Source organism: Hemitrygon akajei, chromosome 3 (assembly GCF_048418815.1).
Source record: "Hemitrygon akajei chromosome 3, sHemAka1.3, whole genome shotgun sequence".
Lineage (NCBI taxonomy): Eukaryota > Metazoa > Chordata > Chondrichthyes > Myliobatiformes > Dasyatidae > Hemitrygon > Hemitrygon akajei.
This window is the reverse complement of record NC_133126.1, coordinates 204,847,443-204,867,215: the sequence shown is the minus strand read 5'-3', so window position 1 is coordinate 204,867,215 and position 19,773 is coordinate 204,847,443. Positions and strand designations below refer to the sequence as shown.

The 19,773-nt window shown below is 43.7% G+C and overlaps 1 protein-coding gene across 3 annotated transcripts in view; it reads right to left on the bottom strand.

Annotated features, from left to right (window-relative positions):
- ccdc50a (coiled-coil domain containing 50a) overlaps positions 1-19,773 on the bottom strand; it is a 147,438-nt gene that overhangs the window by 60,222 nt on the left and 67,443 nt on the right. For 2 of the 3 annotated variants that reach the window (XM_073041727.1, XM_073041728.1), the window contains exons 4-6: positions 18,476-18,566; positions 15,303-15,402; positions 11,633-12,196 (exon numbers count right to left, since the gene is read on the bottom strand). In XM_073041727.1, coding sequence (XP_072897828.1) covers positions 11,633-12,196; positions 15,303-15,402; positions 18,476-18,566 — 755 coding nt within the window. The remainder of the gene's footprint in view (positions 1-11,632; positions 12,197-15,302; positions 15,403-18,475; positions 18,567-19,773) is intronic. The other variant, XM_073041729.1, reaches the window with a different exon arrangement.

The following is a 19,773-nucleotide window of genomic DNA, read 5'->3' as shown; positions in this document are numbered from 1 at the left end:
AGATAGATAGATAGATACTTTATTCATCCCCATGGGGAAATTCAACTTTTTTCCAATGTCCCATACACTTGTTGTAGCAAAACTAATTACATACAATACTTAACTCAGTAAAAAAAATATGATATGCATCTAAATCACCATCTCAAAAAGCATTAATAATAGCTTTAAAAAGTTCTTAAGTCCTGGCGGTAGAATTGTAAAGCCTAATGGCATTGGGGAGTATTGACCTCTTCATCCTGTCTGAGGAGCATTGCATTGATAGTAACCTGTCGCTGAAACTGCTTCTCTGTCTCTGGATGGTGCTATGTAGAGGATGTTCAGAGTTATCCATAATTGACCGTAGCCTACTCAGCGCCCTTCGCTCAGCTACCGATGTTAAACTCTCCAGTACTTTGCCCACGACAGAGCCCGCCTTCCTTACCAGCTTATTAAGACGTGAGGCGTCCCTCTTCTTAATGCTTCCTCCCCAACACGCCACCACAAAGAAGAGGGCGCTCTCCACAACTGACCTATAGAACATCTTCAGCATCTCACTACAGACATTGAATGACGCCAATCTTCTTAGGAAGTACATTCGACTCTGTGCCTTCCTGCACAACACCTTCAGTCCTGTATTCACCGTTCTTGATTTTGTCGCACCATGCTCAACCTTTTGATTCCTAACTTTGAGGTCTTACCAACATCTGCCTCCACAACCTCTCCACTAACTGTTCTGACACTCTGGTTCCCATCCCTCTGTAACTCTAGTTTAAACCCCACCATGCAGCATTAACAAGCCTTCCCACGAGGATATTAGTTCCCTTCCAGTTCACATGCAAACTGTCCCTTCTGTACAGATCCCACTTTCCCTAGAAGAGAGTCCAATGATCCAAAAATCTTAGGCCCTCCCCTCCTACACCAACCCCTTAGCCACGGTACTAAACTGCAAAATCTTAGGTCTGGCCACCTTAGCAAGTGGCATGGGTAGCAATCCTGAGATCACAACCCTGGAGATCCTGCCCTTTAACTTAGCACTTAATTCCCCCAACTCCCTCTGCAAAACCTCATCACTACCCATGTTGCTGGTACCTAGATTGACAACGACTTCTGGTTGGTCACACTACCACTTAAGAATGCTGAGGACTTGATGTGAGATATCCCGGACCCTGGCACCTGGGGGAGGCAACATACCATCTGGGAAACTCTTTCTCGCCCACAGAACCTCCTGTCTGTTCCCCTAACAAATCTCCTACCACCACAGCATGCCTCTTCTTCCCCTTTCTAGTCTGAGTCACAGAAGGACATGACCACTGTGACTTTCATCTGTTAAGGTTATTCCTGACAGTATCCAAAGTGTTGTTCAGGGGTCTCTGCACTGGATCCTTAACCCCTTTCACCTTCCTGTCACACAGTTTCCTGTGCCCTGTGTCTTGGCTGTAACTATCCTTCTAAACGTCCTGTCACCCCTTCAGCCTCCTGAATGATCCGGAGTTCATCCACTTCCAGCCCCAACTCTTTAACACAGTGTGTTAGAAGCTGCAGCTGGATGCACTTCTCGCAATTGTACTGGTCAGGGATACTGGAGGTCTTTCTGCCTTCCCACATCCCTCAAGAGAGGCATTCACTATCCACTCTGTCTTCTCTACCTAGCTGAGCAGATACAGAGAAGGTAAAATAAAACTTGAGCTTCTCTTTCCATTGCTTTCTCCGAGCGAAGCCTCTCTTTGTTGAAGTTTCAAAGAGCTAAAGCCTCAAGATCACCACTCTGACTATATCTACTCAGATGACAGCCGCTGCACTGCCTTTTTAAATTTGCTCTTACCAATTCATCCCAAATATCTTATATATAAACAAGAGAAAATTTGGTTTCCCTTCCTCCACCATCAACGCTGCCCTTAACCACATCTCTTCCATTTCACACGTCTGCTCTTACCCTATGCTCCCACAGGGAGAGAATTCCTCTTGTCCTCACCTACCACCCCACCAGCCTGTTGTTTTCTGGCACACTTAAATGGGAGGACTCCAAAGGTGAAATGTTGAGAGGACAGATTTTGTGCATTCCTCTCATATTAAAAAGGCAAGGATAACAGGTTTCAGGACGCTTGATTTTTGAGAGATGCTGAGGACCTGGCTGGTTTGGAAAAAGGTGGTGCATAGCAGGTACAGGCAGGCCAGAACAAAGGAGGTACTCGAAATGCAAGAGAACACTTAAGAATTAAATCAGGAGGGCTAAATGAAGAGTTTAGAGAAGTGAGGCAAATAGAGGCGAGGTCATGGACTCTACACAGATTACAGAGGAGGAGGTGCTTGCTGTCTTGAGGTAAATTAGGATGGATAAATCCCCCAGTGCCTGACAAGGTGTGTCCTTGGATTCCATGAGAGGCTGGTGCAGAAAATGCAGGGGCTCTAGCCAAGATATTTAGAGTTATAGAGCCATAGAGAAGTACAGCATAGAACTGGCCCTTCAGCCCATCTAGTCTGTGCCAAAGACATTTAAACAGCCGACTCCCATCTACCTGCATCAGGACCAAAGCCCACCATATCTCGACTATCTATTTACCTTTCCAAATTTCTCTTAAACATTGACATTGAACTCGCATGCACCACTTGTGCTGGCAACTCATTCCATACTTTCACGTCCTTCTGAGTGAAGAAGTTCTCCTCATGTTCCTCGTTCACCCTTAACCTATGACCTCTGATTGTAGTCCCACCCAACCACAGTGGAAAAAGCCGGCTTGCATTTACCTTATCTATACCCCTCATAATTTTGTATACCTCTATCAAATCTCCTCTCAATCTTCTACATTTTAAAGAATACAGTCCTAACCTGTTCTATCTTTCCTTATAACTTAGGTCCTCTAGACCCAGCAACATCCTTGTAACTTTTCTCTGTACTCTTTCAACCTTGTTTACGTCTTTCATGTAGGTAGGTGACCAAAACTGCAAACACTCCAAATTAGGCCTCACCAATGTCTTATACAACTTCAACATAACATCCCATCTCCTGGATGCAATACATTGATTTATGAAGGCCAATGTGCCAAAAGCTTTCTTTAGACCCTATCTACCTGTGACACCAGTTTCAAGGAATTATGAATTATATTCCCTGATCCTTGTTCTACCACACTCCTACTGTTCACTGTTTAAGACCTACCCTGGTTGGTTTTGACTGAAGTGCCATTTTTCAGCCCATTTTTCCAGCTGATACAGATCCCTCTTCAAGCCATGATAGCCTTCCTCACTGTCCAATACACCCCCAATCTTGGTGTGATCCACAAATTTGCTGATCCAGTTAACCACATTAGCCTCTAGATCATTGATACAGATGAGAAACAAGAAAGGACCCAACAGCGATCCCTGCGGCACACCACTAGTCACAGGCTTCCAGTCTAGGAGGCAACCATCTATTATCACTCTCTGACAGTGAGACAATGTCTAATGCAATTTACTATCTCATCTTGAATGCCAAGCAACTGAACCTTCTTGACCAGCCTCCCTGTAAAATACCTTAGTAAAGTCCATGTAGACAACTTCCACTGCCTTGCCTTCATCCATTTTCCTGGTAACTTCCTCAAAAAACTCTATAAGGTTGGTTAGACATGACCTACCAAACGCATCGCCATACTGACTATCCTCGATCAGTCCATGTCTATCCAAATACTTATCTATCCAGTCTCTAAGTATACCTTCCAATGACTTCTCCACAGCTAATGTCAGACTTACTGGTCTACAAATTTCCTGGTTTATGTTTACAGCCTTTTTCAAACAGTGGACCATTGCCTATCCTCCAATCCTCTGGTACCTCTCCTGATGATTTAAATACCTCTGCTAGGGCCCCAGCAATTTCTGCATTTACCTCCAGTAGTGTCCAAGGGAACACCTTGTCAGGCCCTGGGGATTTATCCACCCTGATTTGCTTCAGGGTAGCAAACATTTGCTCCTATCCTCTGTCCTGGACCCACTGCAATTTGTCTATCACCACAATAGGTCTACTGCAGATGCAATCTCGATGGCTCTTCACACAACTCTAACTCACCTGGTCAATACAAACACCTTTGTCAGGATGCCGTTTGTTGACTATAGCTCAGCATTCAATACCATCATTCCCACAATCCTGACTGAGAAGCTACAGCATTTAACACCATCATTTCCACAGTTCTGACCAATAAGTTGCAGAACCATGGTCTCTAACCCTCTCTCCACAAATGGATCTTGACTTACAAACCAGAAGACCAAACTCTTCTTAACCAAGATCAAGACCAAGATTGGGAATAATATTTCCTCTTTGATGATGATCAATACTGGCACACCTAAGGGATGTGTGCTTAGCATTCTGCTCTACTCTCTCTATACTTATGACTGTGTGGCTAGATATAGCTCAAATGCCATCTATAAATTTGCTGATGATGGAGTTGAGAGGGTGTACAGGAGCAAGATATACCAGCTAGTTGAGTGGTGTCACAGCAACAACCTTGCACTCAATGTGCAAGACCAAAGAGCTGATTGTGGACTTCAGGAAGGGTAAGACAGGGTACACTTGCCAATCCTTGTAGAGGGATCAGACGTGGAGAGAGTGAGCAGTTTCAAGTTCCTGGCTGTTAAGATCTCTAAGTATGTGATCTGGAACCAACATACCGAAGCTTCTATAAATAAGGTATGACAATGGCTATATTTCAATAGGAGTTTGAGGAGATTTGGTTTGTTACCTAAAACAGTCAGAAATTTCTACACATATACCATGGAAAGCATTCTGACAGGCTGTATCACTGTCTGGTAGGGGGAGGGGGTGGCTACTGCACAGGATTGAAAGATGCTACAGAAAATTGTGAAATTAGTCTGCTTCATCTTGGGTGCCAGCCTCTGTATATTCAAGACATCTTCTAGGAGTGCGTCCTCAGAAAGGTGGTCTACAGCTGTGGAGAAGTTACTGGAAGGTATACTTAGAGACTGGATATAAAAGTATTTGGATAGACATGGGACTAAGGATCCCCATCACCCAGGATGTGCCCTTTTCTCACTGATACCATCAGATAGGAGGTACAGAAGCCTGAAGGCACACATTCAGTGATTCAGAAACAGCTTCTTTTCCTCTGCCATCTGATTGACATTGAACCCATGAATACTACCTTACTTTTTAAACTATGATTTCTGTTTTAGCACTGTTTTAAAGTATTTAATATACATGTGTATACTTACTGTAATTGACTTACTTACTGACTTTTTCCCCATATTATATATTGCATTGTACTGCTGCCGCTAAGTTAACAAATTTCACGACACATGCTGGTGATATTAAAGCTGATTCTGATTCTCTGTAATCTGTACAGGGTCCATGAAGTTGATGCTGTTTTGCCTTGTTTCTACAGACTCTGTATCCCTCTCCGGAGTACACACAGATGCAAAGAATTCATTTCAGATCTCCCCCATCTGTTTTGGCTCCATCCATGAATTACCATTCTGATCTTCCAGAGGATCAATTTTGTCCCTTGCAATCCTTTTGCTCTTAACATACCTGTAGAATCCCTTAGGATTCTCCTTCACCTTGTTGCTTCTGTGCAGCAACTTCATGCCTTATTTTAGCCTTCCTGATTTCTTTCTTAAGTGTTCTCTTGCATTTCTTGTATTCCATAAACACCTACTTGCCCATACCTGCTAAGTACCTCCTTTTTTCTCTTAACCAGGGCTTCAACACCTCTTGAAAACCAAGGTTCTCTCTGCATGTTATCTTTTGTCTTTTATTCTGACAGGCACATACAAGCATTGTACTCCCAAAATTTCATATTTGATGGCCTTTCACTTTCCTAGTACACCTTCACCAGAAAACATCCTGTCCCAATCTATATTTAACAGATCATTTCTGATATCATCAAAATTGGCCTTTCTCCAATTTGGAATCTGAACCTGCAGACCAGACCTATCTCTTTGCATATTTACTTTGAAACTAACGGCATTGTGGTCACTGGATGCAATGTGTTCCCCTACACAAACTTCTGTCATTTGCCCTGTCTCATTCCCTACTAGCAGATCTAGTATTGCACACCCTCTCATTGAGATTTCTATGTACCGATGAAAGAACTTTCCTGAACACATTTGATAAACTAACCCATCTTGTCCTTTTACAGTATGGGATTCCCAGTTAATATGTGGAAGTTAAAATCACCTACTATAACATCCTTTAGTTCCTTGCAATTGTCTGTGATCTTACAAATTTGTTCCTCTGAATCCCTAGAACAGTTGGGTGGTCTGTAATATAGTCCCTTTAACGCAGCCATATCTTTCTTATGTCTCAGTTCCATCCATAACGCCTCACTGGTCCAGTCTTCAGTCGGTCAGTACTGTCATGATCTTCCCTGATGAGTAACAGCTCCGCTCCTCCTTTAATTCCCCCGCCCTGTCACATCTCAAACAACGGAAAATTGAGCTGCCAGTCCTGCCCCTCCTGCAACCAAGTCTCACTAATGGCTATAACCTCATAACTGCAGGTGTTCATCCATGCCCTGAGCTTATCCATCTTTTAAAACATCATTGGCCACAGGTGAAGAGCTCGTTGAGGATTGGAGGATAGCTAATGCTTATGTATATACACACACACACACCTTCCCCCCCCCCCCCACCCGCCGACTGATCAGGAACAGTCAACATGTATTTCAATTCAAGTTTAATTGTTTTAATTGTCATTTAACCGTACATGGAAACAACCAAGATGAGTCAGTGGAGTCAAGGTGCTAAAACAGTCGCACACAAGAACACACTGTGGCTTGATGCCCAATCCTCACACAAAGTCAACAAACCCATATGGAATATCAGTAAAATACAACGATGCAGAATATGCATGTATATAATCCAGACACCCCAGCCCAATATCATCTGACGACCCGCTCTGACATCACAGTTTTAATGCCCAGTCCTCACATATACAAGCACATATAGAATGAGTAAAAATACGACACAGCATATAGACTAGAATTCCCAGCCCACCGAGATCATCGCTTAACCAGCCTCAACTCCCGCCCTGGCACCCGTTAACCGATACTGCAGCTCAGAGGCCAAGTCCTCACATGTAGAATATTAGTAAAAACACAACCTGACAAATAGGTACAGTCGTGCTAGAAAGTTTGTGAACTCTTTAGAATTTTCTCTATTTATGCATAAATATGATCTAAAATGTGATCAGATCTCCACTCAAGTCCTAAAACTAGATCGAGAACTCAATTAAATAAATAACAAAAAAGTATTTTACTTGTTCATTTATTGAGAAAAATGATCCAATATTCATGTATTTGTTGGAAAAAGAATGTGAACCTCAAGGATTCAGTTCATTTAAAGGGGAAATCAGAGTCACGGGTTTCAATCGTGGGATGATGATCAGGTGTGAGTGTGGGAGGTCCTGCCCTATTTAAAGAAACCTGTCAAAGTCTGATCTTCGCTACACAGGTTCTTGATCAAAGGAGATTTTTGAGGACCTCAAGGAAAAAAGTTGTTGATACTCACCAAGGTCGAAAAGGATACAAAACTATTTCTAAAGAGTCCGGACACCACCAATCCAGTCAGGCAGATGGTGTACAAACGGAGGAAATTCAACACAGTTGTTACTCTCTCCAGGAGTGGTCAATCATTAAAAATCACTCCAAGAGCAAAGTATGTAATATTCCAGGAGGTCACAAAGAGCCCCAGGGGAACATTTAAAGAGCTACAGGCCTCTCTTGCAATGGCTAATGCCAGTGTTCATGAGTTGACTGAAGAACAATGGTGTGCATGGCAGGACTGCAAAGAGAAACATAGAAAACCTACAGCACAATACAGGCCCTTCGGCCCACAAAGCCGTGCCGAACATGACCCTACCTCAGAAATTACTAGACTTACCTATAACGTTCTATTTTACAAAATTCCATATACCTATCTAAAAGCCTCTTAAAATACTCTATCGTATCCGCCTCCACCACCGTTGCCAGCAGCCCATTCCACTCATTCACCACTCTCTGAGTAAAAAACTTACCCCTGAAATCTTCTCTGTACCTACTCCCCAGCACCTTAAACCTGTGTCCTCTTGTGGCAACCATTTCAGCCCTGGGAAAAAGCGTCTGACAATCCACAGGATCAATGCCTTTCATCATTTTATACACCTCTATCAGGTCACCTCTCATCCTCCGTCCCTCCAAGGAGAAAAGGCCGAGTTCACTCAATCTATTCTTGTAAGCCATGCTCCCCAATCCAGGCAACATCCTTGTAAATATCCTCTGCATCCTTTCTATGGCTTCCACATCCTTCCTGTAGTGAGGTGACCAGAACTGAGCACAGTACTCCAAATGGGGTCTGACCAGGGTCCTATATAGCTGCAATATTACCCCTCGGCTCCTAAATTCAATTCCACAATTGATGAAGGCCAATGCACTGTACGCCTTCTTAACCACAGAGTCAACCTGCGCAGCTGCTTTGAGTGTCCTACGGACTCAGACCTCAAGATCCCTCTGATCCTCCACACTGCCAAGAGTTTTACCATTAAGCCACTACTCTCCAAGAAAAACACTGCTGCCTGTCTAAAGTTTGCTAAAGACCATGTGGATAAGCCAGAAGGCTATTGGAAGAATGTTCTGTGGACAGATGAGTCCAAAATGGAGTTTTTTGGCTGAAATGAGAAGTGTTATGTTTGGCAAAAAGCAAACACTGCATTCCAGCATAAGACCCGGATGAGGGTTAGGGTTAGGTCTGTGAAACATGTCGGTGTCAGTGTCATGGTTTGGGTCTGTGTTACTGCCTCGGGACTAGGACACCGTGCTATCATTGATGGAACTATGAATACCGAACTGTACCAGCAAATTCTTCAGGAAAATATCAGGGTAGTCCTTGTACCAGCAGAACACTCTAAAGGTTAACTTGCGGGCAGAATTGGTGGGAGGAAGGCAAATGCAATGTTAGCTCTCATTTCAAGAGGTCTAGAATACAAGAGCAGGGATGTTATGCTGAGGCTTTATAAGGCACTGGTGAGGCCTCACCTTGAGTATTGTGAACAGTTTTGGGTTCCTCATCTTAGAAAAGATGTGCTGCGATTGGAGAGGGTCCAGAGGAGGTTCACAAGGATGATTCCAGGAATGAAAGGGTTATCATAAAAGGAATATTTGATGGCTCTGGATCTGTACTCACTGGAACTTACAGGATGAAAGGGTATCTCATTGAAACCTTACAAATGTTGAAAGACCTAGACAGCAGGTGTGGAAAGAACGTTTCCCATAGTTGGGGGGGGGGGGGCAAGGACAAGAGGACACAGCCTCAGGATAGAGGGGCATCCATTTAAAAGAGATGCAGACAGAGGGTAATCTCTGTAGTCAGAGGGTGGTGAACTGTGGAATTTATTACCATAAGTGGCTGTGGAGGCCAGGTCATTGGGCGTATTTAAGGCAAAGAAGCCCAGTAACATCCCAGAGCTGAAGCAGTTTTGTAAGGAGGAATGGCCTGAGATTCCTCCAAGCTGATGTGCAGAACTGATCAGCAGTTGTCAGAAACATTTGGTTTAAGTTACTGCTATACAAAGAGGTCACAACATTTACTGAAAGCAAAGGTTCACATCCCTTTTCCAATAAATATATGTAACATTGCATCATTTTTCTCAATAAATAAATGAAAAGTTTATTTTGTGTTATTTATTTAATTGGCTTCCCGTAATCTAGTTTTAGGACGCATGAAAATCTGATCACATTTTAGGTCATACTTATGTCGAAATAGAGAAAATTCTATGGGGTTCACAAACATTCTAGCACCACTATATATATATATATTTGCACAGTAACTTGTGTCCAACCAATCTTAAGAGTTTTTGGAGGAAGTTACCAGGAAAGTGGATGAAAGGTAAGTCAGTATGCACTTTAGCAAGGCATTTGACAAGGTCCCGTATGGATTGTTGGTCAAGAACGTTCATTCACTTTGCGTTCAGGATGAGGTAGTAAATTGGATTAGACATTGGCTTTGTGGAAGAAGCCAGACAGTGGTGGTAGATTGCTGCCTCTCTGACTGAAGGCCTGTGACTAGTGGAGTACCGCAGGGATCAGTGCTGGGTCCATTGTTGTTCGTCATCAATTTCAATGATCTAAATTATAATGTGGTTAACTGGAAGAGCAAATTTGTGGATGACACGAAGACTGGGGATGTAATGGACAGTGAGGAAGACTATCATGGCTTGCAGTGGGATCTGGACCAAATGGTGAAAGGGGTTGAAAAATGGCAGATGGAATTTAATGCAGACAAGCATGAGGTGTTGCACTTTGGGAGGACAAACCATGATAGGTCTGTATATTGAGCGGTAGGGCTCTGAGGAGTGTAGTCGAACAGAGGGATCTGGGAATACAGAGCCATAATTCCTTAAAAGTGGCATCACAGGTAGATAGGGTCATAAAGAAAGGTGTTGACAGATTGGCCTTCATACTGAGTACAGGGTTTGGGATGTTATGTCGAAGTTGTATAAAATATAGGTTAAACTAGTTTTAAGTATTGTGCAGTTTTGATCACCTACATACAAGAAGATGTGAATAAGATTGAAAGAGTACAGAGAAAATTTAAAAGGACGTTGCCAGGACTTGTGAACCTGAGTTACAGGGAAACATTGCATAGGCTAGGACTGTATTCTTTAGAACATAGAAGATTGAGAGGAGATTTGATAGAGATATACAAAATTGAGGAGTATAGTTAGGGTAAATGCAAGCAGGCTTTTTCTACCGAGGTTGCATGAGATCAGAACTGGATGTCATGTTCTAAGGGTGAAATGTTTAAGGCGAACTTCTTCTCTCAGAGGGAGGTGAGAGTGTGGAACAAGCTGCTGTCACAAGTGGTGGATGCAGGGTTGATTTCAACACATAAGCTTGGTTAGGTACATGGATGGGAGGGGTATGGAGTGCTACGGTCTGGGTACAGGTTGATGGGAGTAGGCACAGACTAGATGGGCCAAAATCCCTGTATCTGTGCTGTAGCATTCTATGACTCTAAAGCAGGGGTTCCCAACCTGGGGTTCATGGACCACTCAGTTAAACGTAGGGAGCCATGGCATAAAATGGACTTGCTCTGAAGGATATGCTAGAATTGGAGAAGTTCCAGAGGAGGTATGAGAATGCTATTGGGAATGAAGTGACTAATGTATGAGGAGTGTTTAATGGCTCTGGGCTTGTTCTCACTGGAGTTCAGAAGAATGAGCGGGGGATATCACTGAAACCTACTGAATATTGGAAGTCCTAGTGGATGAGGAGAGGATGCTTCCTTTAGGGGAGTTCAGGACCAGAGGGCACAGCCTCAGAAGTGAGGGATGTTCATTTCAAACAGAGATGAGGAGGAATTTCTTTAGTCAGAGGTTAGTGAATCTGTGGAATTCACTTTCACAGACCATTGTGGAGGCAGATTGTTTGGGTATATTTAAAGTGGAGGTTGATAAGCTCTTCAATCACAAACAACATAAAATCTGCTGATGCTGGAAATCCAAGCAATACACACAAAATGCTGGAGGAACTCAGCAGGCCAGGCAGATTCTGTGGGGAAAAAAAAAGTACAGTCGACGTTTTGGGCTGAGATGTTGACTGTACACTTTCCATAAAGCACACCTTCCCTGCTGCAAACACCAAGAGGAATTGCATACACTTTGAATAGCAATATAAACAGAAGCGGAAGTTTCTACCTTGTTCTGGACATTGCTCTTCACTCATCTGTAGGTCAGGAGACAGTGAACGCGCTGAGTGCCGCCGTTCCTTCCTCCTCCTGCCGCCATCTCTGTCCTCGCCACGTCGTCCTCTTGGCTCCTCAGGACTGTAGCCACACGCCCCAAGCAGTTCGGGACTACAGTCACGCTTTGCTCTGCATGGTACTCCATGGTCCGATGAATCCTGAGACTCATCCCTCACAGGGACAAACTTGGGTCGAGCACCCTGCCTGTGGTAGCTGGAGGTTGAGCTTGTGACTGGTGGAGGAGGTCTCATTGGTGGCTCCTTCCGAGGAGGGCAGCTCCCAACCTTCTGTCGTCTGGTGCCTGGACAGACGTCATCACACTCAATCTCAGAACTGCTGAGCCTCTCAGTGCGACCACGTCTTGGTGGCTCAACAATCCAGTCATCCATAGGGTCCTTCGAACACGACTCTCCTCGGACTCCCCTCCTCTGGGGGTCCCTTGGCTCTCTGTTTCTGTGGGAGCCATAGGCAAGTTTGCTCTTTCTATCAGGTCTGCGCACCCTAGTTTTCCTATGGTCTGACATGCATGTGGATGACGGGACACGAGAAGTGGTCAGTAAATGTTAGACACCAAATTAAACAACAACAACAAACCATTGATGAAAGATGCAAAAACATAAATCTTCAGGAAATGATCAGAGAAAGCCATGCAGATAAATAACACGCTTCATTAAAAGAGTCCAATTTGGTAGACACAGCTGGTAGCACTGAAGAGACAGATGGAATAGTATCAGAAAGATGCGGTCTTCAAAAACGCATCAGCAGGCTTGAGGACCTGGGAAAAGTTGAATAGGTCATTATTTCCTGAAGAGTAGGAGAATGAGGGGAGATTTGACAGAAGCATACAAAATTATGAGGGGTATAGACAGGGTAAATTCCACTGAGATTGGGTGAAACTAGAACTAGAGGCCATGGGTTAAGGATGAAAGGTGGAAAAAATGTTTAGGGAGAAATTTTTTCACCTAGAGGGTGGTGCGAGTGTTGATCGAGCTACCAGCATAAGTGGTGGATGTAGGTTAGTTTTCAACTATTATATTTGGATAGGTACATAGATGGGGGCAGTATGGAGGTCTATGGTCCAAGTACAGATAGAAGGACTGGGCGTAAGATCAACTATGGATGAACTAGATGGGCAGAAAGCCTATTACTATGCTTTAGTGCTGTGCAGAGACTAGATGGGCTGAATGGCCTACTTTCACTCTGTGTCTCATGACTCCATATACAGCCTACTCCTATGATTGACAACCAACTGCTATTGAGCTGTAAGTATTACCTGACACTTGAGAACTCTGTTCATGACAATACTGGTGACAATATGATATTTAAGACAATCATATCTTACTAACTTGATTGAGGTTTTTGACAAGGTGACAAAGCTGACTGATGAAAGTACAGCTGTGGATATTATCTACATAGATTTAGAGAGGAGTTTGACAAAGTCCATCATGGGAGGCTCATCCAGAAGATTAAGATACATGGGGTGCATCGGGAGTTGGCCATCTGGATTCAAAACTGGTTTGAATAGAAACTAGGAGGAGGTGGTTGAAGAAACTTATTCTAGCTAGAGGTCCATGATCAGTGGTGTTCCACAGGGATCTGCTGCTTGTGATGTACAGTATATAAATGAGCTGGATGAAAATGCAGATAGGTGGGTTAGTAAGCTTGTAGATGCTCTGAAGATTGGTGGAATTGTGGATAGGGTATAAGACTGGCCAAAAAAATTACAAGGCAATATAGATCAGTTACAGATATAGGCAGAGAAATGGCTGACGGAGTTTAATCCGGCCAAATGTGAAGTGTTATGCCTTGGTAGGTCAAATGTAAAGAGACAGTACACTGTTAAGGGCAAGATCCTTAACAGTGTTGAGCAGAGGGATCTTGGGGTCAATGTTCATAAATCCCTGAAAGTGGCTACACAGGTTGATAGGGTGGTTAAGAAGGGATATGCATGCTTGCCTTTATTAGTCACGTCATATAAATTCAAAATTCAGGAAGTTATGTTGCAGTTTTATAAACTGTAGTTAGGCCGCATCTAGAGTATTGCAAACAGTTCTGGTTGTCCTATGATTGGAAGGATGTCAAGACTTTGGAGAGGGTGCAGAAGAGGTTTAGCAGGATCCTGACTGTATTGGAGGGCATGTGCTATGACAAGAGATCGGACAAACGTGTTCTTTTGTCTGGAACAGTGGAGGCTGAGGAGAGATCTGATGGAGCTTTATAAGATTATGAGAGGCATAGATAGAGAAGACAGAGAGTATCTTTTTCTCAGGGTTGAAACATCTAACAGCAGACAGTGTGCATTTAAAGTGAGGGGAGTAATTTCAAAAGAGATATGAGGGGCAAGTTTTTAAAAAAATTCTTTAAAAAAAAGAGACTGGCGGGTGCCTGGAATGTGCAGCCTGGAGTGGTGGAAAGAGCAGATACATTAGAGACTTTTAAGAGACATTTAGATAGGCAAATGAATGTGATGAAAATGGATGGATATAGTGATTGTGTAGACAGAAGGGATTAGTTTAGTTAGCAGTTTGATTACTAATTTGGTAGGCCGAAGGGCCTGTTGCTGAGCTGTACTGCTCTATGTCCTGAGGCTGGCGAGCTTGACAGAGTGTGCAGAAGAATTCCATTGCTTAAAATCATCATCATCTTCTAAAAGAATTCAGCATGCAGTTAATTATCAGCATGAGCAGCCAGTTTTCTTCACTTTGCGACCATTTGACAACTGCCAGCAGAAACCCACCACCAGGCACTTATCACAATACCAACCCTGATCAAGAACGTCAGCACAGAGGGCCCTCCACACCTTCCATTCACCAGACACCACCTCATGAAACAAGCTCAACAACTGCTAGGTCCCACAATGCTTCAAGGATCAATACACCATCACAGGACAGCCTTCGAACTGGTAGCATCGCCGTTTGGTATGGAGGGGCCACTGCATAGGATCAGAAAAAGCCACAGAGAGATGCAAACTCAGCCAGCTCTGTCATGGGCACGAGCCTCCCCAGCATTGAGGACATCTTCAAAAGGTGATGCCTCAAAAAGGTGGTATCCATCAGTGAGAACCCCAATCACCCAGGACATGCCCTCTTCTCATTGCTACCACCAAGAAGGAGGTACAGAAGCCTTAAGACACGCAGTCAACATTTCAGAAACACTTTCTTCTCTGCCATCAGATTCCTGAATGTACAATGAACCCATTAACATGATCTCACTATTTTTCTTCTCTTTTTTGCTCTCTTTTGCATTACTTAATTTCATTTTTTAAATGTATATATTTCTTATAGTAATTTATCATTTTAATTATATATTGCAATGCACTGCTACTGCAAAACAACAAATTTCACGCCATATGCCAGTGATATTAAACTTGATTCTGATTCCAAACTGGTATTTTTACTCCCTTGTTCCAAGGTTTTGAAATGGGCATTTCTAATTATCTGTCTCAAAGACTAAAAATCTTATTTTTGTAGTTAATTTCAAAGCTGAACCTTTGGGTAGCCTCGACTCAGCAGGTTGACTGTGTCCCATTGGCAGAATTAGCTCGATTCATGGCACCAATTTACCAGGCATAGCAACACCCAATCAGTTTTAATCAAGTCACCAGAACATGCTTGAAGCATTACCTCCATTTTCATCAAAGATGGCATCTAATGGTTCACGGTCTATCACCTGGTGCTTCCGTCGCAGCTTCTCCTCCTCCTTCTGGAGTTTACGAGCAATGGCCTGAATGAAGGGTATTAGAAACGCGTGTGAAACTTTAACAAAACAAAAAACATCTGTATCTTCAATCCCCACCTTGAAGATATTGTTGGATCAGCACATTGTGTGTGTTGCTTGGATTTCCAGCTTCTGCAGATTTTCTCTTGTGTGTGTGTGTGGAGGGGAACCAGTTGGGTCTGTTGTCCAGAATGAAGTGGAGAGCTTTTAGGCCCTCCTGATGGGGAATGGAGGTGTATAGGGATTGAACATCTATAGTGAAATTGAGTCGATTGGGGTCAGAGAAGTAAAGTTATTGCCACTGATATTAAACCTGATTGGCATTCTGAATCTGATTCAAATGCAAGTTCAAAAGTGCAGCTTTTCGCTGATGACGGCACAATGTTCAGCAGCATTCACGACCCCTCAAATAACGAAGCAGCCCACATCCAAATACAGACAGAACCTCTACAGTGTCCAAGCTGAAGCTGGTAGTATGATTCACACAGTGCAAATTCCAACCAATGACAATATCCAAGAGGTAATTCAGCTCTCACCCCCTTACATTCAATCATATTACCATCAGTGAATCCCACCATCAATCCCAGGGGTTACCGCTGACCAGACACTGAAATGGAGTCGTCACATACACGATGTGGCTACAAAAGCAAGTCAGAAGCTGCAAATCCTGCAGCAACTAAATCACCTCCCTCCTACATCCCCTCCCACGTCTGTCCACCATCTACAAGGCCCAACTGAAGCTGATGGAATACTTTCCACTCCAAACTGACAGCCAGGAAGGCCGTCCTTCCAGAGTGAGGCAAAACAGAAGTTGTGAAAAGCTGATGTTTCCAATGATGGAAGAGTCTAAGACCAGAGGGAACGACCTCTGGGTAGAGGGACGTCCATTTAGAACAGGGATGAGGAGTAATTACTTTAGCTAGAGTGTGGTGAATTTGTGGAATTCATTGCCACAGGCAGCAGTGGAGGCCAAGCCATTACATATATTTAAAGCGGAGATCTATAGGTTCTTGATTAGTCAGGGCATCCAGGTTTAAGGGGGAAGGCAAGAGATGGTGTTGAGAGGGATAATAAATCAGCCACGATGGAATGGTGGAGCAGGCTTAAAGGGGCTGAATGGGCTAAATTATGCTGCTATGTCTTATGGACATGCATTTAAACTTTCCTTTGTCCACCATCAATGCTGCCCTCGCCCGAATCTCTTCCATTTTGCACATGCCTGCTTTCACCCCATCCCCCCACTACTCTATCAGATATGGGGTTCCTTGTGTCCTCACCTACCACCCCACCAGCCTCTGCATCCAGCACATAATTCTCTGAAACTTCTGCCACCTCCAATGGGATCCCACCACCAAGCACATCTTTCCTTCCCCTTCATTTTCTGCTTTCTGCAGGCATTGCTCCCTATGTGACTCCCTTGTCCATTCGTCCCTCCCCACTGATCTCCCTCCTGGCACTTACCCTTGCTAGCAGAACAAGTGCTACACCTGCCCCTACACCTCCTCCCTATGTCCTTAAACACTTCACCTGTGAGTCTGTTGGGATCATCTATTGTATCCAGTGCTCCTGTGTGGCCTCCTGTATACCAGTGAGACTCAACGTAGATTGGGAGACTGCTTTGGCAAGCCAGGAAAAGCCGGATCTCCCAGTGGTCACCAATTTCATTTCTATTTCCATTCCCATTCCGATAAGTCAGTCCAGGGCCTCCTCTACTGCCACGATGAGGCCACCCTCAGGTTGGAGGAACAACACCTTATTTTCCGTCTGGGTAGCCTCCAACCTGATGGCATGAACATCCATTTCTCCAACTTCCCAATCTTCACTATTGCCATTTCCCTCTCTCACCTTATCTCCTTCTCCTCCTCCTTCCCTTTCTTCCATGGTCTTCTATCCTCTCTGGTCAGATTCCCTCTTCTCTAGCCTTCTAGCTCTTTCACCAATCAACTTCCCAGCTCCTTACTTCAGACCTTCCCCCTCGCCCAGTTTCAGCTATCACCTACCCCCATGTACTTCTTCCTCCCCTCCCCCTACCTTCTTACTGACTTCTCTTTTTTTCCCAATCCTCTTTCCCATGGATGCTGCCTGCCCTGCTGAGTTCCTGGATTGTCTGTTGCTTGATTTCCAGCATCTGTAGATTTCTCCATCTCAGTGCCTAGAACATGCTGTTGGGAAGAAGGTGGAAGCTGATACACAGAGGTGCTTGACAGGCTGCAGATGCTGCCATCAGGAAGGAGGTACAGGAGCGTTAGGTCCCACACCACCAGGTTCAGGAACTGTTATTACATGCCACCCCACCCCGCCCCCATCCATCAGCCTGTTGAATCAGAGGGGATAACTCTGGGGTGCCACCATAGCATAGCAGTTAGCATGATGCTGTTATAGAGTTCGGGGTTCAAAACTGGCATTCTCTGTAACCAAATTTATACGTTCCTTCCCGTGTGACCTCAATGTGGTCCAGATTCCACCCACAGAGCAAACATGCACTGGTAAGCAGGGTAACTGATCATTGTAAACTGCTCCATGAGTAGGCTAGGGTTAAATCAGTGAGTAGCCAATGGTGCAGCTCAAAAGGTCAGACGGATCTGTTCTGCACTATATCTCTAAATATATAAATAACCTTCACTCGCCCCAACACCGAACTGATTCCACAACCTATGGATTCATCTTAAGGGCTTTAAATTCATGTTCTCGATACCGTATTTATTGCTTACTTATTTATTATAAATATTATTACTTTTTCCCACTTGTTTTGTTTTTCCAGTTTGTTGGCTTTTACACATTGGTCTTTGTCTGTATTTGTTGTCTGCATTTTCATTGATTCTATTGTGTTTCTTTGTATTTACTGTGAATGCCTACAAGAAAATGAATCTCAGGGTAGTATATGGTAATGTATATATACGTACTTGGTTAATAAATTTACTTTGAAGTTGGATATTCATGTGAATATGCAGGGGATGAAGGGATGTGGATTATGTACAAGTAAAAAGGGATTTAGTTTAATTTGTTACTGTGTTCAGCACAGGCATAATGGGCTGAAGGGCCTGCCCAGCAAAATGGCTGCCATTTGATAGAATTGTACCTCGTCCTTCTCCTCTTGACGTCGCCTTTTCTCATTCTCCAGGGCCAGCTCATCCCGAATCACCTGAGCCATCTGGTTGTCATGGATCTCTCTACAACATAATCAGACAACAGAAATCAAGACAGATTCAGCTAATGACAATAAGACCAGAAGACCATAGAACATAGGCTAAAGAAATTCCTCCTCACCTCTGTCCTAAATGTATGTCCCTCAGTTCTGAGACTGCCCTCTGGTTCGAGACTCACCCACTATAGGAAACATCCTCACCACATCCACTCTATCTAGGCCTTTCAATATTCAATAGGTTTCAATGAGATTCCCCCTCATTCTTTGAAACTCCAGCATGTACAGGCCTGGAACCATCAAACAATAACCCTTTCTTCGCAGATTCATTCTTATGAGCCTCCTCTGGATCCTCTTCAATGCCAGCACATCTAGGGGACCAAAAGTGCTCATGATACTCCAAGTGAAATCTGACAAATGTCTTATAAAGCCTCAGCAATGCACTCTTGCTTTTATATTCCAGCCCTCTCAAAATGAATGCTAAAATTGCATTTGCCTTCCTTACTACCAGCCCATTCTGCAAGTTAGGGAATCCTGCACAAGGTCTCTCAAGTCCCATTGCACCTCAAATTTTAGAATTTTCTCCCCATTTAGAAAACAGTCCACGCCTTTATTTCTTCTACCAAAGTGCGTGACTGTGCACTTCTCGACATGATATTCCATCTGCCACTTTGCCCATCCCCCCAATTTTCTGCAGTCCTTCTGCAGACTCCCTGCTTCCTTAACACTACCTACCTCTCCACCTAGCTTAGTATAGTCTGCAAACCTGGACACAAAGCCATCCAAATAACGTGAAAAGAAGCTGTTCCAATACTAGTGGAACACCACTAGTCACTTGCAACCAACCAGAAGAGGAATCCTTTATTCTCTCTGCCAGTCAGCCAATCTTCAATCCATGCAATAAGCTGACATGCCTGCAGAAATGCCATCAGAAACAGAGCTTTGCAAACCAGAACACCAGCCAAATTAACTCTTTGAAGAGCATGCTGGCATTTAAAGGTGAATTCTCCCCAAATGAACCCATTAAAGCAAGGTCAAAAAAATTAAGCAAAATATACCAAGGTGGCTGAAACACTGTTTAATGCTCAGTGCCATAAGAAATAGTAGGGTAAGACCTTTCAGTAAGATTATGGTTTCCAGTGATCAATTTCCTCATCCACTTTCCCGCATCAACTCTTGTACTGATTAATGCTCTGTCTCAGCTCAGAATGTGATTAATTATCACTGACTTACAC